The sequence below is a fragment of the Phanerochaete carnosa genome (genome assembly GCF_000300595.1).
Source record: "Phanerochaete carnosa HHB-10118-sp unplaced genomic scaffold PHACAscaffold_5, whole genome shotgun sequence".
NCBI lineage: Eukaryota > Fungi > Basidiomycota > Agaricomycetes > Polyporales > Phanerochaetaceae > Phanerochaete > Phanerochaete carnosa.
In genome coordinates this window covers 2104949-2123812 of record NW_006767632.1, presented here as the reverse complement: position 1 = coordinate 2123812, position 18864 = coordinate 2104949, and the positions used below count along the sequence as shown (strand labels likewise).

The 18864-nt window shown below is 52.1% G+C and overlaps 6 protein-coding genes across 6 annotated transcripts; 2 read left to right on the top strand and 4 right to left on the bottom strand.

The window, feature by feature from the left end:
• Positions 1-959: 959 nt before the first annotated feature.
• PHACADRAFT_256409 (uncharacterized protein) lies at positions 960-1702 on the bottom strand. The gene is made up of 3 exons (XM_007395900.1): positions 1561-1702; positions 1383-1511; positions 960-1331 (listed from the first exon to the last, which is right to left on the bottom strand). The coding sequence occupies exons 1-3, from the start codon at positions 1687-1689 to the stop codon at positions 1059-1061; spliced, it is 531 nt and encodes a 176-aa protein (XP_007395962.1). The 5' UTR covers positions 1690-1702; the 3' UTR covers positions 960-1058.
• A 3078-nt stretch (positions 1703-4780) lies between these two features.
• Positions 4781-7142, top strand: PHACADRAFT_184424 (uncharacterized protein). The gene is made up of 9 exons (XM_007395899.1): positions 4781-5014; positions 5091-5146; positions 5199-5315; positions 5382-5575; positions 5625-5929; positions 6204-6403; positions 6460-6561; positions 6617-6790; positions 6844-7142. Exons 5-8 carry the CDS (start codon positions 5776-5778, stop codon positions 6764-6766), a joined length of 606 nt encoding a protein of 201 aa, XP_007395961.1. The 5' UTR covers positions 4781-5014; positions 5091-5146; positions 5199-5315; positions 5382-5575; positions 5625-5775; the 3' UTR covers positions 6767-6790; positions 6844-7142.
• Positions 7143-7914: 772 nt separating this feature from the next.
• Positions 7915-9124, bottom strand: PHACADRAFT_184423 (uncharacterized protein; the record flags this gene model as incomplete). Its single annotated transcript, XM_007395898.1, has 2 exons — positions 7915-8828; positions 8882-9124. 2 exons carry the CDS (start codon positions 9122-9124, stop codon positions 7926-7928), a joined length of 1146 nt encoding a protein of 381 aa, XP_007395960.1. The 3' UTR covers positions 7915-7925.
• A 649-nt stretch (positions 9125-9773) lies between these two features.
• Positions 9774-10086, bottom strand: PHACADRAFT_256404 (uncharacterized protein). The gene has a single exon (XM_007395897.1). It carries the CDS (start codon positions 10074-10076, stop codon positions 9804-9806), a length of 273 nt encoding a protein of 90 aa, XP_007395959.1. The 5' UTR covers positions 10077-10086; the 3' UTR covers positions 9774-9803.
• A 283-nt stretch (positions 10087-10369) lies between these two features.
• On the top strand, positions 10370-15316 carry PHACADRAFT_256401 (uncharacterized protein). The gene is made up of 32 exons (XM_007395896.1): positions 10370-10507; positions 10566-10574; positions 10626-10634; positions 10688-10782; positions 10841-10873; positions 10929-11156; positions 11216-11615; positions 11665-11831; positions 11885-11950; positions 12001-12072; positions 12134-12176; positions 12230-12267; positions 12323-12369; positions 12419-12484; positions 12536-12588; positions 12639-12718; positions 12783-12962; positions 13015-13035; positions 13085-13163; positions 13217-13230; positions 13280-13423; positions 13476-13756; positions 13810-13987; positions 14038-14064; positions 14114-14187; positions 14242-14321; positions 14372-14398; positions 14453-14468; positions 14529-14783; positions 14837-14898; positions 14953-15021; positions 15077-15316. The coding sequence occupies exons 7-32, from the start codon at positions 11354-11356 to the stop codon at positions 15274-15276; spliced, it is 2601 nt and encodes an 866-aa protein (XP_007395958.1). The 5' UTR covers positions 10370-10507; positions 10566-10574; positions 10626-10634; positions 10688-10782; positions 10841-10873; positions 10929-11156; positions 11216-11353; the 3' UTR covers positions 15277-15316.
• A 25-nt stretch (positions 15317-15341) lies between these two features.
• PHACADRAFT_95292 (uncharacterized protein) lies at positions 15342-18643 on the bottom strand (the record flags this gene model as incomplete). The annotated part of the gene is made up of 15 exons (XM_007395895.1): positions 15342-15893; positions 15932-16227; positions 16281-16383; positions 16432-16497; positions 16549-16632; positions 16687-16776; positions 16827-16873; positions 16927-17370; positions 17434-17616; positions 17667-17799; positions 17851-17958; positions 18011-18141; positions 18198-18237; positions 18291-18398; positions 18455-18643. The coding sequence occupies 15 exons, from the start codon at positions 18641-18643 to the stop codon at positions 15342-15344; spliced, it is 2574 nt and encodes an 857-aa protein (XP_007395957.1).
• Between the last annotated feature and the right edge of the window lie 221 nt (positions 18644-18864).

Below are 18864 nucleotides of genomic sequence, written 5' to 3'. Positions count from 1 at the left end.
GTCGGGACATGTACAGATCTGTTATCTTCAACCGGACAATGCATGGTCTGCGTTGCGCTGCTCAGCTGGCATCATCTCACCTCTCTCAATGTTCGTACATTTGTGCGCACCATCAGGCGCTGTCTTAAAACAGCTTAATCTGTTGTTTGTTTATAAGCGATATAAATTTCATAGCAGAGAGATGTTTTGATAGGTCTGCAGCTCCCGCCGTGCCGCGGGGCGCGCGCACGCGCGTCACGGTAGAAGGAAACATGCGCCACACGAGACGAATCGCCCATACCGCCAGTAACCTCGCTCCATGGGCTCAGTTCAGAGTTGGAGTAAGAGAGTGATATTCCATGCCCCGAGATAAGCGTTCTCTCGGCGTCCTCCACTTGTACGAGGTCTGCCGAGGTGACTATATTCCTCTGTCATGTTGTCGAAATTCAAGTTCGCGAGAGCGAAGGGCTCAAAAGTGGTAATCTGGTTTTCTGGCCATCACGGGCGTCGCATGAATTGTATCCTGTGCGCGATTATAAGACGTAAAACGGTGCAGATACGATACAGGAGTGTCCTTCACAACCATAGACGGAAGATATTAGAGTATGTTCCGGTCGGTACTTACGTAGGCGGAGTCGCGGTTATTGACGACGGTGCTCAGTGGCTCCAGCCTTCTATCGGACATAAGATGGTCTCCTATTGGTCATAAGCACTGTCCGAAATTCGACCCATGACTCGGAATGTGTTCGCGAACACTACAGACTAATGTACACTCTGCAACCTGATCGTCCGCGAGACAGTGTCCTAGCGCACTGAGTCCTGGTTCTCGAAAACGGACAGAAACACGGGCAGCAGCAAGTTATAGCGAACGACGAACTATTGGTCTCGTCAGAGCTTGCAGGCGAAGTAATCCAGATGCCAAGCGCGGCATTAACCAGTACAGCGGAAATAACATCTCCATGACACCTAGTGCTACGGAGTCTAGATTGCACAGTATAAGGATAGACAGGGAATGAGTAAATGATGCATACAGTGGTAATCGCAAGGCCTGCACCAGTGCCAGTCGACCTCAGTGGCGTTCAGCAACTGTAGGTCGGTAAGCCCGACAGGGGAACATGAGTAAGACATTGCAGTTCGCTGGCAAATTCCGTGAGGACATTTGAAAATCCTCCAGGCGCGGCGTCGACTTGCGCGTACGTCGGGAGCACCTGCGGAAGCTGCCGGCATAGCACAGCCAAAATAGGCTGAAAGGAAGCCGAGGAAACTTGTCGAAGCTCAACTAGATAAATCTGGTCGAGGGTGATATAACCAGGCCCAAAGCGTAGTTCGCTATTCGCAGTCACTTCGCTCGCCTACATACAGCACCATAAGCACAGATCAAGAAGGATACGCATGCACCTTACACATTCAATGAATTTGCTAACTACTTGAGCAATCTGCTTCGCCACCTTGGAACGCGAGATGGGCAGGGTTAGCCCTCGGTAGCGGCGTTGAGCGTTCATCTGTTTGCTGAACTCGCGATACCCATCGACCTGACGAAGAGATAAGACGCAGAAGACATGAGGCGGTCATGCTACGTACGAGGATTCGATAGGTGATCTTCGTTCCACACCCATCAAAGAAAAGATCCTGCGCCCCATCCAGGTAACTAAGCGGAGTATGCAAGGCTTCCCAAAGATTCACAGGCAAGCGTCCATCGATTGTGAACATCCAAGAGACTGCCGAATACCGTATTCCACGTGGGAGAGCATAGTCGATATTAGTGATTCGCTGGACAATTTTCAGTCAATCATGCATGCTGTAACACCAAGCGTAGTACTTACCCGCAAGTAAGTGCCTTCAGGGAGTGAACTCATGGTTGTGGGTGAGGAGGGGAACGGGCGAGGTGGGCGACAGTGAAATAGGGCGAATGTGGCGAAGAGCCTTTTGAAGATATCTTAAATACCCGGGACGCTGGACGCAGCCTCCGATAGTTGCCGTTGTCTATTGCATCAGACGCTGTGGAATATGGACACCAGACTGAACGGCCAGCAAAGTCCTCCATGGCCTACATCATGTTGACCGTTGCCCCCAGTCATAAGTCTACCATTATGCCAGACGCATCCACCAGCTGCCCTGGACGATATCCTAGATCAATGAATGTATGGTCGACCTGCTCAGTCAGATAGCACGTATTAGGAGCGACCACGCCACACCCAATTTCGGCCCAAGGGATATGAACGTGAGCTAATGCTGGCCAGAGCAGCCGTAGCAACCGGCGGCTTGTGCCCGATGTAGGTTTGTCGGAATATCAAGCGGAAGGGTATCGCAGTAGAGAAGGTACTGGATTTCTGGCTATGCACAGTTTTCATGGACTCATGGCAAGTCCTGAAGCTGAAGAGCCATACGGGTGTGAGGAGGACGAGTGGGTGTGAGGAGGACGGGTGGGTGAAAGGTCAGAGCAACATAGGATGGCGCGGCACCCGACGCCTATGGGAAACCCAGCTGAAAAAGAGCGTATCAACGCCTGTTCAGGTGACGCAATCAGGCTTCAGCTTCAGCGCTCAGCTTCAGGCCTAGGTCTCGTGCACATATCCAGGCACGGAGTTGCACTGGTGAGCTTGGAAGGAGTTGGATTAGCTCCCTTTGGTTCCGCGTACAACTTGAACCATCGACTGACTTCCCCAGCTACAGCACCGCGTATATAACTCCTTTGCATGACAAGCATCCTGGGGATTGGAGCATGCGTAAGCGAAGAAAATTGTGCACGGATGTACGTACGGTCACCGGTCATGGTCCACCATGTCCCGCGCACTAAGTCAGATTTTCAGTGGAGAAGCTGATGGGCCGTAAGCTGAAGCTTATCCTAAGAGGGCAATATTGATTTTCGCGTGGAACTGGGGGTATCTTCACTCACCATAAGAGACTTATCCGCCACATTGCTATCGTATCCGTGTCACTGGGCATTCCAGTTGGATTATCGAATACGCAGGGCTACTTATACGCCGTCGGGAGCGTAGTATCATGGTGCCTTGTGAACTGATGGCAAGTTAGTACTTTCGATGCAAGAGCGTTTAACTTGAAAACCTCGTGGTAGGCAAGTACGATTTCAAGGCCTTGAACGAGACTAACAATGGGTAACCTAGACGGCATGTTGGCAGTTATAGGCCACAGCCGGCTGGGATGGGCGCTTATCCGATAAATGTCTCACTACTCGCTGCCGCTATTCCGAGGGGCCAAGTTCGGGGCTGCCATCCTCCTGTACACCTGTCTCTTCAACTGAACACGCTACACGCTACAAGCGACCCCATGGTAGGGCTTGACCATCACGATGCGAGTCGCTGGAATACTGAACTCCTATGCTGAACTCCCCTGACAGCCTTGTCTATCGTCTGTGCGTACTCGTGGCTTGTCGGTTGGATCTCATGGGTCATTGTAATCGCCTGTATGGGCACATACACGAGTCAAGATAATTGGCACTAAATGCTACTTTGTCATTTCCGTGCGAACCAACTACACCCTCGAGGCTCAACATGTGTTTGATTCACCCAGGAAATGGCGCAACGAAGTGCTGCGCCCGTGCACAAAATCACTTCTTGCGATACCGCGGATGATATTGTCCATGCCCTGGACCCATGCAGATATGCAAAACTTCATCTGAACCTTATAAAGCTGACACACATCCTGAAGGCCTGAAGTTTGAAGCTCGAGGACTGGCGAGAACAGTGGCCGGCGATCGTCAATTCTACGAATGCGAGAGCTCTTGGTCTTCAAGCTTCAAGGCCTCAAGGAGGCGTATAGCCCCTGCTTAAACTGCTGTGCAGAACGGCAGCCGACGCACGCCGCTGAGCCTCGCACTGCAGTGTCGGGTCACGACACTCAGGCATCCACGTTGACGAGCCAAGCACAAGAGTACAATTGCTCACTAGTACTTTCGTGGAGCCTAGTTTTCCATTCCTTTCTCCTGCCTCCGCTGCGTGTTCAGACGAATGACTCAGAGGATGTCCAGCATCCCACAGTGTCCTTATATGCATGTTTCGGTCTTACGCCGTTGTTCCACTCTCTCAACTGTCCACCAGCTCCCGAGCGGTTAAGCTCAGGTAACTTCTAAGTTTCATGCGATAGAGGAAGACCTGGTACATCACAACGTGGTGTTTCATTGATCGGAAAGGAGGTACATATACGTGTTCATGCATTTGAGTCGACCCTCTGGGCAAGGCCTTGTACAAGACTGGACTGAATAGTGAAGAGGATCATCGCGTCTGGAAGCTGCACCGAGAAGCACGGAGAATAGAGCTTTGTGAACATGAACCCTCGAGCACTCACAGCTTGACCCACCCCACCACCGTAAGCGCAGCGTAGAGCACGCTACATTTTGCAAGGAACATAGCGCATGGGACATCCAGCTCCGGAGAGATGAGCCAAGATTCACGGCGCTCTCTTGGACGCTGCGTTCTCGATTCGCCGTGGAGTCTTGCAGCCGAGTGCCAAGTTGGGTCAGACGAAGTGGTCGCTGGTGCCGCCCTGGCAACGTTGGTAGTAGTGTTGAGATGTTAGAGATCGAGTTAGGCGGTCGATGACAAAGAATATGAACAAGGCGACATCGTGGTGTCCTCACCGAAATAGCGGACACCGCAGCCGCCGGACGGATCGCTGATTTGGTTCGGCGACACAGAGACATTCTCCGAGGCTCAGTACTTCGCGCCGCAGGCGGTGATCGAAATAGATCGATATATACCCGCCCACAAACACCCCCAATTACCTCTATTCGCGACGTAGCGCAACACGACAATCGGACGGTATCCAACGATTTAGATGGCATGTATCACCTTGAGGCACTGGTCTTATGATCGAGGGTCGGGCTGTCAGAACACGTCGCGCTGCAGTAAGGTCATTCTGACTTACCAGCAACATAGCGGTGCGCAGCGACCGCCAATGTCAACATGGGGCCGAAACCTCGCTGCTGAACCAGATTTCTGTAGCAATGGAGCTGGCGGACTGGTATCCAATTCCAACTACCGTGGATTTGTCGCCAGAGATGGCTATAATAATATTCGTGAGTATTTGCTGTCTCGGGTAGTAATCTCGCGTGCGTCGTGATGACGACACTGGCATTGGCTTGCCAATCCAAGAAAACTAGCCGAAGCAGACTGTTTCGCGAGGATAAACGAACTTCATCCTGTTCTGTGTATGTCCCTCGGTTTTTCCAGTGTAAAATGCAACTCACCTTCCGTGTGCAGCACCCAGTCACCGTGTGCACCAAGCCACGCTACTTCGGGTGACATCCCGTGGATCGCCTGACTCGAGCTTCCCTGTGCTGTCGACGTCATGTCAAAAAAAGCTACAACTTTCTCAAAGTGCGCACAAATTTTGGGGAGCACGTCGACCCCTCGGGATGCGTTGGCTGACTCTCGCCGGCACAGGACCGACGAACACGTGTTGAATGCGGCAATATTCACCAAAAGTTGGTGTTCTCTAGTGTCCGACGCGGTGAAGACGACAGAGTGGCCAAATCCTTGCTATCGTTGCGAGCTGAGCAATAAGCCTATACGCAGATGACGAAAGTACTGGCGACTGCGTGAACGCTGTGGTTCCTTCTGATCGGTCACGAATCAGGGTGAGAAAGCCATCAATGTCGTGTAAGGGTATAAATTCACCTCTCGCAGACTTCAGAGCTTTGCGCAAAGAGCAGGCGTTTGGCCGTCCGAGCGGCAACCTCAAACTGTATCATGGACCCCTTCTCCCCCTTCTCCCCAACACCAACCACGAGGACCCCAAGCCCAATACGAAAGATATGGATAGCTGCCTCCTCTTTCTATGCACTCTCGTCACCCTTCGTACGTTCTCTTGTGCACCTCCAACGAGCACACCGCCGGTCATGCCATAATGGCCGAGACACAACCCTACTACCAGAGCTCGGCAAATTCGAGAGGCCGCGATCCTTCTCAGTTCCAAACAAATACACATCTCAGTACGCTGTGTTGTACTAGGTAAAGCACGTTGTGTTTGGGCAATATACGCACCGCGGGCGGAGGCGGATCGGGGTTGAATGTCTGTTGGGTGTGAGTGCATTAGTAGTCACACGTACGTACCGCATTATAAGGACAGCTTCCTGTTGTCCTACGCCTTTCCTCTCTGTTACTCACTGCCTGTCAGGTTCTGTGCCCTGCAGAAGGATGAGTGGTGCCCCTTGCTCCTTACCTTGCCCTCAGTGCCCTGTTGACCCGATATTGGCGTGCCTTTAGGTCTACAACAGGTTCCGTACACCGCCAAGAACCAACCAGGGAACTTCGATCGCCAGAGTATCCCCTTCCGTCTCGCAAACTCGACAAAACCAGGCATTCGGCTGTCAGCGGCGCTCGACAAAGCGTCCTTACGACAGCTGGTGGGCGGTAACGAAGATTCGCGGATCCGTACTAGGTCAAAGCTGTCAATCCGTCTGCAGGTCAGGGCATGGCGCTCCGCGTTCAATGGTCCTAAAGCTAATGATTCTCTCTTCAGCCCATGGGCTATCCTCCATTCGGAAAACAGAAGAGACCAGGCCGCTCTCTTGCACATCTCGTGAAGCTGGTCGCCGAGGTAGTTCAGGCCTTCATCGAGGAAGTAAGCGTGTCATGGTTTTAGACTTGGAACACGAAGCCTCTGACTCCTGCCCCAGTTCGCCGGACAGCCACCAAAAGAAGGCAACTATCGCTTTGGTCCTGGAGGCAACATCAAGTTGGAGGACTTGGTGTTGATGAGGCTCGAGCAGGTGTCACCTGCTAGTTATCAACCCGTCCTGCACATCGTTCCTCGAGGACGCATATAACGGAGTCCACCTTTCCGTCTGAGGGTGAGTAACATGGTTCATGTCTGGTAATATGGACGCGTCTCAAGACTTTCTAGACATCCAATAGCGGCGGCGTCGCTCGAGATATCCAATACGATCTCGATGCATCGCAAGACGGCTGCTCAACAAGTTCTCCCTGAAGATGAACCTGCCCAGCTCATCTATCCGAATCTTCTCCGGTGCGACGCCCGGAAAGTGTAGACTAGTTAACGCTCTGGCTGTGAGAGAAATCCCTCCTTTCCCCTCCCAACGGCTATACTTCGTTACCGATGTTATGAATCATTTTTCAAAAAAATCTAGTTCATGTGTGTCATGCTACTTTGGAACGAACGCTGTACCCTCCCACGATTGAAGCTTATCCCGCTGATAGTATATTTTCCTTCGATCGATTAGCTTGCCATGGAGACACTTCAGACGAGGAGCGGCCCCGTCGTTTCCTCCGTCTTTAATCGCACGCCAGGAAGCATGGCCTCATTTTAACGCGCAAAAACGGCTGCGATCCTTGTAGGCCCGTTGACTGACAGCTACGTCCTTATCGCTCCAGGGACTGCAGTACTGAACGAATGGACCATATACGAAGCATGAAAAGCTATGTCGGAGCACAGGTTTGATAAGCTAGTGTGACGATATCGTGATATACAGGGACACCAGGCTGATAATATAATCATGAGAACGAACCGCAGTCTACGCCGGCTGTGCCAACCTGTTCGTCGGTCAACCACCAGGGTCAACACGCCCCAAACTAAGCACTGTCTCCCACTGGCATGTCCAATGCTCAGCCGCTGTTGCATGGAACGAAAAGGTCCGCCTGCCAGCTTCCAGGCGACACACGCTGGATGGAAGCCAGTGCAACGTTAAAGAAGGTGATACCTCCTACTCCGACACGCCAAGAGTCATCAGTCGACCTCATGTGCTCGAGACCCTGTCCGCAGCAGATGTTAACGTGATGATAGTCACGTAGGAGACTCTGCTTACCTCCATCATGGCTCGAGTAGCCTTCGCTATATTCTCCGCCAACTTTACTTTCGCCACCGGACGAGGGTCCGTCTTGAAGTCTTTGAAATTAATTGATTTCACCTGCGGGAGATATCCCGGCCACTAGAGCAGAATCAGCGGATGTCAGATGCGAGGATCGAAGCTACACGACGCTGACGTTAAGTCTGAGCTGGATCTTCTGGCCAATACTGTTAGGCTTTATATCCAGCGGTTGCTTCCATTCCCCAGGCAGCGCCGTGGAGTCGCGCAGGACCTGGGCCAACATGATACCAGCGTCATCAACCGTAAAATCGATGGGTGACAGTTGTGTGAAGACGGTACTGCTCTTGATTTGCACGTAGGGTTCCTGAGGTACGCGCTCCATGAATGCAAGAGGAACGAGGACTGGTCGGCGGTCAGATGAGGAAGGCTCTTCCGGTTCCTGAATGCATCTCGCTGAGTTGAACGGCCAGAGACCCTGTCCGTCAGGCTGGTAACCCACAGCATACGAATGCTCATTCAGGTGCCAGGAAACGGAGTGACCGGGCGATGATGACCGAATGGTAGAGTTGTATCCAGAAGGCCAGCTGGACGTACGTGTCGCAGGGTTGTGTAGAGTTTGGGTCAGAGAGACACCAGCGCCATCAATCGCGGAGTCACTGGGTGGCAGTCGTGTAAAATGGTCGCCGCTCTCGGTCTGCGTGTAGGGCGCCTTCGGTGCGTGCTTCGCGTCCGCAAGGTCGAATGAGGAGAATATTTCCGGTTCCTGCACGCGTCTTGCTGCGTCGAGCACCCAGGAACCATCTCCTTCAGGCTGGTAATCCACAGTCGGTTGCTCGACCATCGACCAGATGCCGGAAGCAGCGATCAATGGCGAAGCGTTATAGGATGTATCGATGTATCCTCCGGAGCCGTTTCCAGAAGACCATCTGGGCGTGCTGTATGCCGACAGGGAAGGATCTAGTGGGGTGTCTGGCCAGTTATCCATTGCGCGAACAAACGTTGCTTGCAGGGCTTTGAGAGATTCGGAGCTAGACGTATAGCCAGAATCCTCCCTGCGAGCATACTATAACACGCCTTTTAGCAGGTGATTCCGACGACAACTAGCCGGATACCTACGGCATCGGTCGTCAAAACTTCGTCGTTGCGGTTGCCCGAAGAGATACAGAGCGTTCCTCTGCCGCTGGGAACACTAGAATGGCGTGCCAAAAGATGGGGAGTCTGCTCCGCCTGGTGGCGATGACGATTAGGACGCAGCTGGAAGGAGATGGAGCTTGTCAGTTGGTAAGGTCGCGAACCGTATTGTAGACTGGCCTTGGTAGTGCTTAAAGCGTGACCGATGCTGGAACAATTGGACTCCATGAGTAGCGTTGTGGATGTAGCGACGGTTATTGCTCTCAGGCTGTTACGTCTTGCCAACAAGCCAGAGCGACTCTACTTGAATCGACCGCTGATCATGCCTCTTGAAGGTCTTATATACACCACCTGGTCAACGAACTGCGTATCCAGGCTTACAGAAAACTGGTGTATGGACGACCAGGACGTCGAACGCGTCCGGTTGGCCAATCGCTGCGATATCCAGAAAACAACCGACCGAAGCTTTATTAAGCTCATACGGCAGACATGCCCGTTCTTGATCGAGGAGTCTTGCGCCGGGATTTCTGGGACAAACTGCGTAGACATAAATCCAAGAAATGATCTGCAAGCTGAATGAAATGACCTGGTTAGTAAACGGCTCGGGATACCGGAGTATCCATTACGACGCGTAGCTGCGTCACGGTCCATCCTACCGGAACGAAACCCGGAGAGGTTGTAGCTATCGAGCTGGATGTCAAGCTGCGATGAGGCAAAATGTCGTGGATTCGAGGGTAGAGAAACATTAAACCAGAGCGAAAGCACTATGTGAGAGAAACGGTATTGAAGTGACGATGATGGTTAGGAATGGCCGAAAGACTTTGAAACTGGACAGGAAAAGCCGCAATCCCTATGTGTACAATTATTCATATGTTGAGATGCAGAGACACAGATCACATACCATGTTCTACCGCTCCTTGAGAAGCTCCTTCAGCTCTTCCCTCGTATCCGCCGGTACACCCTCATATGCCTTCTTGGTCAAGACGGGCTCTATCCGGATATTTGAAGGGTATTTTGCGCCCATTTCCGCCTTGCGTTTGAGGAGCACCTCGATGAGAATGGGTTGCTTCACCGAAGGAGCCGGTTCTGGAAGTGGCCGCACAAGAGATGCTGAGGCATACTCGGTCGCCAGTTTGCTCCGGGGCACGACGCGGATAAGACGTGGGATGGTGGCTCGCATGCTTTCTGGATATGCAGAAAATGAGGTGAATCCAGAAAAACGAACATTAGCGTGTGCGTACCGTCTGGCTCACGTCGACAGTTTACGTTTCAGTTTGTTCATAGACAGGCGCACAGAGGGCTCCTGGCGCTGACTGCCGGACAAAGAGATCAATCACGTGGCGCGGTACTGGAGCGCGCCCGACTTGAGCCTGAAAAGTTGACAGTACACTCGGGAGCGCTGCCATGTCGCCGAAGGCCACAGCGAACAAGGCTGATATGAAAACTATTGCCATCACTACGCGCAAACGGAAGCCTGATAGCCCTGCGCCTCAAGACCGGAGTACCTCCAGAGACATGGGAGGTCCATCCTCTCGGAAAAAGCGCAACACAAACGAGGGGGCCGTACAGGGCGCGACGGACGAGTCGCCATGGCCCACATATTTTGGCCAGGTATAGTATTCAGCGCACACGTACGAATATCTTTGATGACCCAGCCGCCCCTGAGTAGCTGTACAAGGTGCGTCATCTCGCCTCCAGTGGTGGAGTTTAGGCCTCACCTCCAAGATAGGTCTTCAAGGTGAACATCAGGTAGAATCACTACGAATGACGCTCACAGTTGCGGTGATGCAGGTTTTGAATACTGTACTCGCTTTCTGCTCTTCTCGAAAGAGCTTGGCCGTGACATTTCCCGTCATCCGACAGTCCGCCGAACGTTTGCTGCAAAGGTGCTCCCTCTTATCCACACAGTGAAGGGTCGAGACTTACGTGTCTCTCTTTACTTAGACCGTTGGATCTCGCGCAAGTCGCGGAACTAAAGTAGTCTCCGATCTTCAAGGACAACTTCATACAATAGCTTGACAAACATCCTTAGGGCACTTTTACCGCACTTGGTCAAATTCGCGTATATACCGCGAGCACAGCTTCAGATCCATGATCAGACACGGGCGACGGGTCCAGGCCGTGACAGGTCGCCCGACTATTCTCGCTTCGGCTCCACGGAAACCTCAGTAGCCCCTGTGGTAGCATCGACGGATGAAGACGAGCATGTACTCGTTTTGGACTTTGAAGATAACTCTAGAGGGCAAAAAATGAGTAACGGGTTTGTGTGCACTCTGCGCGTTATTTCGCAACGTCGCTCACGACTCAACCGCCGACTAGCATGCTCGCGCCACCTCCTGCACTAACACCTGCAGCCACCAAGAAGCTCGTAGAGAAGCGGAACGAACGTTTTGAACAAGCTGTCCGGGAGTGCGTAAGTCCGTGACTTTTTATCGAGTAGATTCCCAATACCTTCGCATGGTCAGATTAATCGAGGCCACACCAGAGCATGAGGACCCGGTAACGCTACTCCAAGCAGCTGCCCGCGAGTATATACCGATTGACCCAAACAACCGGACAACGCTAGCAAGTATCTCTTCCTCTCAAGGCCCCCGTGCAGTCCCAGAACCGGCACATAGACCTACCATCGAATCTGTTCTGGAAGAAGTCCGCAAACAAGAATGGTACGCGGGACAAATTGCGTACGATCGTACTGTTGATGCCAAGAGCGGTCGGACAGGTTGGTGGTATGTGCAATATGACATCACCAGACCCTAACAGTCATATAGCTACTCTAGACGAACCTCTATCAGAGCCCCTTTCATGGGGTCTACGGGATGCGCGAAAAATTTCCTCGTTCTACATACATCAAGTCGCTGCGATTAATGCATTGGATCAGGGGAAACACGTTATCGTGTCTACCAGCACGGCCTCCGGGAAGAGTGTTATCTATCAGGTGAGTTGATGGGCCTCACATGTGTCAGAACCCAGCTCTCACTGCTATCATAGGTGCCGTTCTTGCGTTTCCTCGAACAGGATCCCCAATCAACAGCCATTTTCATATATCCCACTAAAGTGCGTGTCCATTGTATCTGTACAGTGATAATCATTCACGTGCCCTTAAGGCACTTGCGCAGGACCAGAAACAGGCTCTGGAGCGGCTGCTTGCGTCTTGTTCCGGCATGGAAGATATTAAAGTAGGCTCGCCTCCGGCATAGATTACGGTATACACGCAACGGCTGATACTAATCACCCTAGGTGGCTACATATGACGGGGATACTCCGCAAGAGGAGCGGAGAGGTCAGCTCCTATGGATGGCTTTATTGCTGACAATCCAGCTCATCCCCCCACAGCAATCCGCGAGACGGCCTCGGTCGTCTTTACCAATTTCGTAAGGCTGCTTTCGGAACAGAACCTCGGAACAGTGCGACCTAATCACACTCCAGGATATGATGCATTTCTCAGTTCTTCCACACGAAGAATTGTGGCGCCGGTATTTCTTCCGTCTGCGGAAGTTTTTCAGATGTTGAAAAGTGCTGCAGGTTCCTGAAGCACCTAAAGCTTGTCGCCGTCGATGAGCTGCACTACTATAACGGGACATTTGGAAGGTCCGGTGCCACTCTGCCTTACCCTGATAGCTGTGCTGATACCACGTACAGTCATGTCGCGCAAGTTCTCAGACGGTTTAGACGTATATGTGCCGCCGTAGGCAGTACGTTCGTCGCTGGCACTGCTAGCACGTACACTTACCTCGTACTCTAGATCGACATGCCCGTTTCGTGTCATGCAGTGCGACAATAACGAATCCTGGTAGATATATGTGTCAAATGTTTGGCGTAGACGTGAGTATCTCATGCTATGGTACCGATGTAGTAGCCGAGACCGTTCATACTAAAACTGTCGCAGAACGTCGAAGAGATCACTGAGGATGGCGCGCCCTCAGGACAGAAGGACTATCTCGTGTGGGATCCGCCGCTCATCGATCCTATGATCCCGGCCCTTGGACGACACAGCGCGCTGCAAGAAGCAATCAGGCTGGCAAGATTTCTGATGGAAAGAGGCGTCCGCTTGATAGTATTTTGTACGGTCAGTTCCTCCATCCTTTCTGGATGGCTTCGATACTCACTGCATAATGCAGATCCGCAAATCATGCGAGATGGTACGTAGTCCTAGGGCGACGGAAGACCGTGATGTTCATGAGCCCACAGTTCTTTAAAGCCCTGCGAGCAGAGCTCACAGCGCATGGTCGTTTCGATATTCTCAAGCGTGTGATGGCTTATCGTGGAGGTAAGAGTAGAACAGGTTATCGCGATCTTTTCAAACTAACCCTAGCTGAATAGGCTATACTGCGTCGGTATGATACATGTGCAGTCACTGCGTGCTATATTGACGTGAACTCCCAGGACCGCCGGCGCATCGAGCAAGAGGCTTTCGAAGGCAATTTACTTGGGATTGTGGCTACCAATGCGCTAGAGCTGGGAGTTGATATCGGTGTTCTGGATGCTGTCATGATGTTTGGCTTCCCTCGTGGAGGGCTTGCAAGCTTTGTAAGTCACCCGTCGTCTCAATTCCCCCGGAACGATGCTGAGCTTGCTTCAGAGACAACAAGCTGGCAGAGCTGGTCGTCGAGCGCGAGATGCTCTAGCGATATTCATTGCTAGCGACTATCCCATCGACAGACATTATGTTGCTCATCCAGAGGAGCTCTTCGACAAGCCTATCAGCGAGCTTGTCATCGATGTCGAGAACGAAGTGTTCCTTGAGGCGCACCTACAATGCGCCGGGCAGGAGATGCCTTTGAGCGAGGAGGATGGGAAGTACTTTGGACCTCTGATGAAACAGATCTGTGAGAGTCGGCTAGTCAAGGACGAGGAAGGCTGGTAAGTATGCTACCCTTTGTATACTTATCTTATCCATCGAGGATCGTTTGCAGGTATCACACGCATCCGAAATTCTTACCACAGCCTGCCAAACACATCTCGCTTCGTGGCGGCAACGAAGATGAATACAGTGTTATCGATGTCACCAAGGTAGCTCAAGGTGGGACGGCCCGCATTCTCGAGACCATGGAGACATCGAGGGCTCTCTTTGAGCTGTATGAGGGCGCTGTGGTACGTGACATGTTAAAGATCGGCGCAGCATTGGACTCAGTCTGTTGTAGTTTATTCACCAGGGATTGACGTTCATCGTAAGTCGCGTCAGGATGACGACGCTCCTGTTTGACCATTTTCGTACAGATTCAGGAAGTTAGCCATGACTCTAAAATGGCCAAGCTCATACGCTCAGACGTCAATTGGACTACTGAACCAAGGTTCATACTCCGGTAGTCAAATAATGGAAGCGACTGCTGATAGCGAGTTCGCAGGGACTTCACGAACATTGATGCCGCGCAGACACATCGTATACGTGAAATTCGAGGTTCGCCGTACCGAGCGTACTACGGGAGTAAGTAGTGCCTACGTTCTTTCCTCTTGACACTACTGACTAAGTCCTAGGAATCGATCTGTTCACCTTAGTTTTTGGTATGTAATCTGAAAAGGACCATCGTAGTAGATCAAGCTCATGCCAGATTTCAGGCTACTTCAAGATTCGGTATAGTGGAGGCCGCGAAGTTGCGTTTTCATGTGGCTGATTATATCTCTCGGCACACAGAAACAAGACAATCATAGACGCAGTAGACGTCGAGACACCACCTTATGAGCGAGAGTCTACGGGCGTGTGGATCGATGTCCCAAAGCTCACACTCGACATGATGCGCATCCACAGTATCCACCCCGCGGAGGCCATTCACGCGGCTGAACACGCGTTCCTGAACCGTTTCGCCCTCGCGCCGGATATGGGTACAGAGTGCAAACCCGCGGAGAAGGAGTACAAAGCGACCCCTTCGCAACGGAAACGTCCCGCGAGGTCTGTCCTATCGCATAAGTATATCAGAGGTCATCTCACGGTTGGTCATGCAGGTTGATCTTCTACGAGGTCGCTGGACGCAAGGGCGGAAGTGCGACAAAGGCTTTTGACCACGGTATGTGGCCAGCACTAGGTTCTCACAAATTGTTATGCTCATGACTGCCTCCAGTATCCTCTATTCTCATCGACGCGCATGATACGGTTGAAGCCTGCGAATGCGATGAGGGCTGTGCGGCTTGTAAGTACTTAAGTCCTGGCTCTGTGCGTCGAAGTTTGTGCTAAGTTATGGCCAGGCGTCGTCAGCCCCGCGTGCAGGGAGAACAATCTAGTCTCGTCAAAGCGCGGCGCCCTCATTGTTCTCAAAGCGATCCTCGGCCGTCCGATCGACGAACACTTGCTCACAGGCCCAGGAAATCCCGAGATACATGAGACAGTGGTGGCAGCCAAGCCCGTCCGCGCCACAGAGGGTGTTCAAGTCGAACAGGCAGACTGATACATATTCTATTAATACCAATAATGAAGCAAATAAATCCATCCTAGTCATCCATAAGTGTGGCATCATGCTAGAGGATCGAAATCGCCCCAGTCGGCCTTCGATAGTTGTTTTGGTCCAGTGTTATTACCAGACCAAGCGGGTTGTGTGGGTCTTGAAGGTGTCAAGACACCCCCTACGCTCGGCGCGGCGAATAGAGGTGGCGAGGACACCAGCGGCATCACCGGCTGCAGTGGCGCGTTTGGTACCATGGGCGCAGAGGGCACGAAAGGAGCGGGAGGTAGCGATATATTATAGTTTGGCCCGTTAGCTTGTGCGGAGATTGTCTGGGAAGGCTGCAGTAGTTGCGCAGGTACCTGGGGTGCTAGTGGCGACGAAGTAGACAAGGATGGGCGCATGGGGCCACTCTGGGGCGGCCTGCTTTGCGTCTGCGCAAATGCCGTTGAGTTGAATGGGGGGGCGGGCAGTGGTGTGATACCAAGCCCACGACTCGACCTAGAGACAGGCGAAGGTCTGGAAGATCCAGCGGACGACAGTTGAGGAGATGATGACGCAGATTGCGAATGGACCTGAGGCTGCGCAGGTGGTGCCAATGGGGAGCTTGCAATTGTCGGTGGCTATTGGAAAGAATGAGACAGCTGCGGGATATCTCAACGTACGTATGACATACCTCCGCACTGTTAAATATACTCCCCCAGACATCGTCATCCCAGCCTTTCGGTGAGTCAATGACTGTATCAGCTTTGACAGTCGTAGCACCGCCACTGCCAACTAAGCTCTCGAAATCCATTCCGCCGGCGACTGCCTGCGTCGTGATCCCGTTGATAGGTGTCGCAGATCGGTCTTCAATCCGCTGCGAGTCACGGAGGTACTGGTCGTGTTCCTTCTCTACACGGTCACCCAGCTTCTTAATCACCTCCATAAATCGCTTAAATTGTGAGACGCTGAGTACTACGCCGTGGGGTCAGTCGTACTGGTTGCAGTGTGCGGATAGTCAAGCTTACAGGGCCCCATAGACATGGCCCAGAGCTGGGGTAGAACCAATGTCGCGACCGCTTCACGATCTACCTTCACACCCATTGCTTCATGAACAGAAAGTGTAGCCATCTGTGTATGATGTCGGAGAAGTTCATTTCTGACAGAATCTAGACCCACCATCACTGCGGGCTCTCTGGTTCTGATCTTGGCCAGTAGCGGCACAAGCTTCTGAGTTAGACTGGTCTGGAGTGCCTGTAAGCAACATATGTTGAAATCCAGTATAAGCGAACACACCTGATCTAGCGTCTTCACCATGCTCATGAATGTGATCAAGGTTGCAACCTTCACGGAGAGTATCCGAGTCTTGGTAAAGACGAGCTGAGAAGTGACCGGTGTCAGCGCGTTCCTAAAAGAACCATACACGATACCCACAGCAACGCGCGGGAATAGTACACCTTGCACCTCTGCGTAGTCGATCGTGTCGCAGAGGTCAGGCACAACTTTCAACGCACGCTCTTGCACCTGTGAGCTTAATCAGAGAAGCGATTAATTGGTAAAAATTAATCGCTCACAATTGTGTGTTCGGACTCTAAGGCGTTGTATACGAGTGGCAGGACGTCTACAGGATTGCATGGTCAAGATGAACCCGAAGTCCTTGTGAAGGAGACTTACGCTCTCTGAAGACACTCTTCTCAGTCTTATTCTGCAACATCTGTAGATTATCCAATAACGTGATCATATTTTGTGGCGGCTCTTTGATCGCGAACAAGGGCTTGAGGCTGGGCAGTACGAGCGAGGCGAACTGCGGTGGCGACAAAATCTGCGATATCACAAAGACATTGGGAAGAATATACGGCAAGAGTTGCGTGTCTTTCATCTCCTCCAGAAGTGAAGGAAGGATTTTCCTTGTACGTAGGCCTTCCGAAAACCGATCCAACACGCTGGTCAGACCCTTCATGAAAGATATCTTCTCCTCCCGAGATTTGGCGGCGAAATTGGAGCGATCGAGGAAATTAAGAGTGGAGATGGGTAGGGAGGAGAAGAATGAATGAGACGGTAGCGTCGTAGGTGAAGGTCTATTTTGTGCATGTCTTGTTATGAGAGATTTAAGTAGTTCTACAGATCGTCAATAACCTGTCTCAGCCACAGTGCATAAATTTAAACTATCCAAATATTTACCTCTCAAGTCTGTCAGGCGATCCAATCCCGTCAAGGGCTTTCCCGCGTTCTCGCGTACGGCGCCCAAGCTGCCGTGGCTCTTGAATGGCGGGGTGCCTTTGCAATGTACCGCATATATCAAGCATCCGAGCGAATACATATCAGATGCAGGATCCAGTACCTCGTCCAAGGCGTACTCGGGAGCTGCTTCAGTGGTTAGCCGACGTGTAATGCATTGCCGGCAAGTTACGCACCGATATAATCAAACGAACGCTGCGTATACGGGGGTATGCGGCCATCGAAAGCAGGGAATTCCCAGCGAGAGGGTTGGCCATCCGGTCGGCTGAGCGGAATCGTGAGGCCGAGCCCAGAAATCTTCCAGTCACCCTGAGGCCAGTTGAGCAACATACATACCAACCAAGTAACATGGGAACTAACCGCATTGTTTATGATGATGCTCTCCGGATTGATGTTCGTGTGAATAAGTCGCGCTGAGGAGTGCAAGAACACAAGACCTTTACAGAGCTGTATAATTCCTTTTTGGATCTAGATACTAATAAGAAAGACCGTCTAGTCTGGAAGTAGTGTCTTCGCTCACCTCAACCTCATCGAGCTCCACTAAGGGACTGTACTGTATTGACCCGGGAATTGATAGGTGCAAGGAGGACAACACCGGCTCGGTCGCAAAAACTAGCTCATTGCGAGTCTCCTCAAGAGGTTCAACCATCTCTTGTTGTAGCGTATATCAGTTCCGAGGTGCTTGCATGCGGACGCTAATGATTCACCTAATATTGAGGGATGGCGCAGCTTTGAAAGTGATTGTGCCTTTCAAGCTAGTCAGGGACAGTTGGTGCTCCGTTGTGCGAGTGCAGGCTCACCTCTGCCTTCAACACTTCGAAGTATCGCTCCTTCGAAGTTGGGCCCATTTTCTCCATCTCCGGCGCCCTCTTGTCCGCACTCCAGATACTGACACGCTTGCTAGTCACCTAATGCGCTACATATGAGAAAAAGCGGCCCCTTCTATTTTGTGCACGCCAGGTACCTTGTGAACAGCAGGCTGTACACGCCAGGGGCCGACGTTGAACGGCGGCGCATGTACGGCAGCAGGCAACGATGTGCCCGACGACGACGGTGTGGGAGTTGATGTCCGACTGAGAATGGAGCCCGAGCCAATCGTGTACGACTGCGAGATGTTTGTTCGTCCAAAGAAAGAGGAGGCTGCCGCGAGCATGGTGAGCAGCTAAGTCCAAGTCGCGAGTGTAACAAGCGTGTGGTGCCGTGGCTTATCTTCGCACTCGTAGTCAGAGCCAGAGAGCCTTCAGCGCAACCGGTGGTGTGAGAGGGGTGTGTTTAATATGAGAAGGGTACGGCCAGGTCACTGTCGCCCGCGACCTCGCAGCAGATTCGAAAGGTATTCGGCCACTCGCTCAGCCGCCGGGACGGTAGACTCGC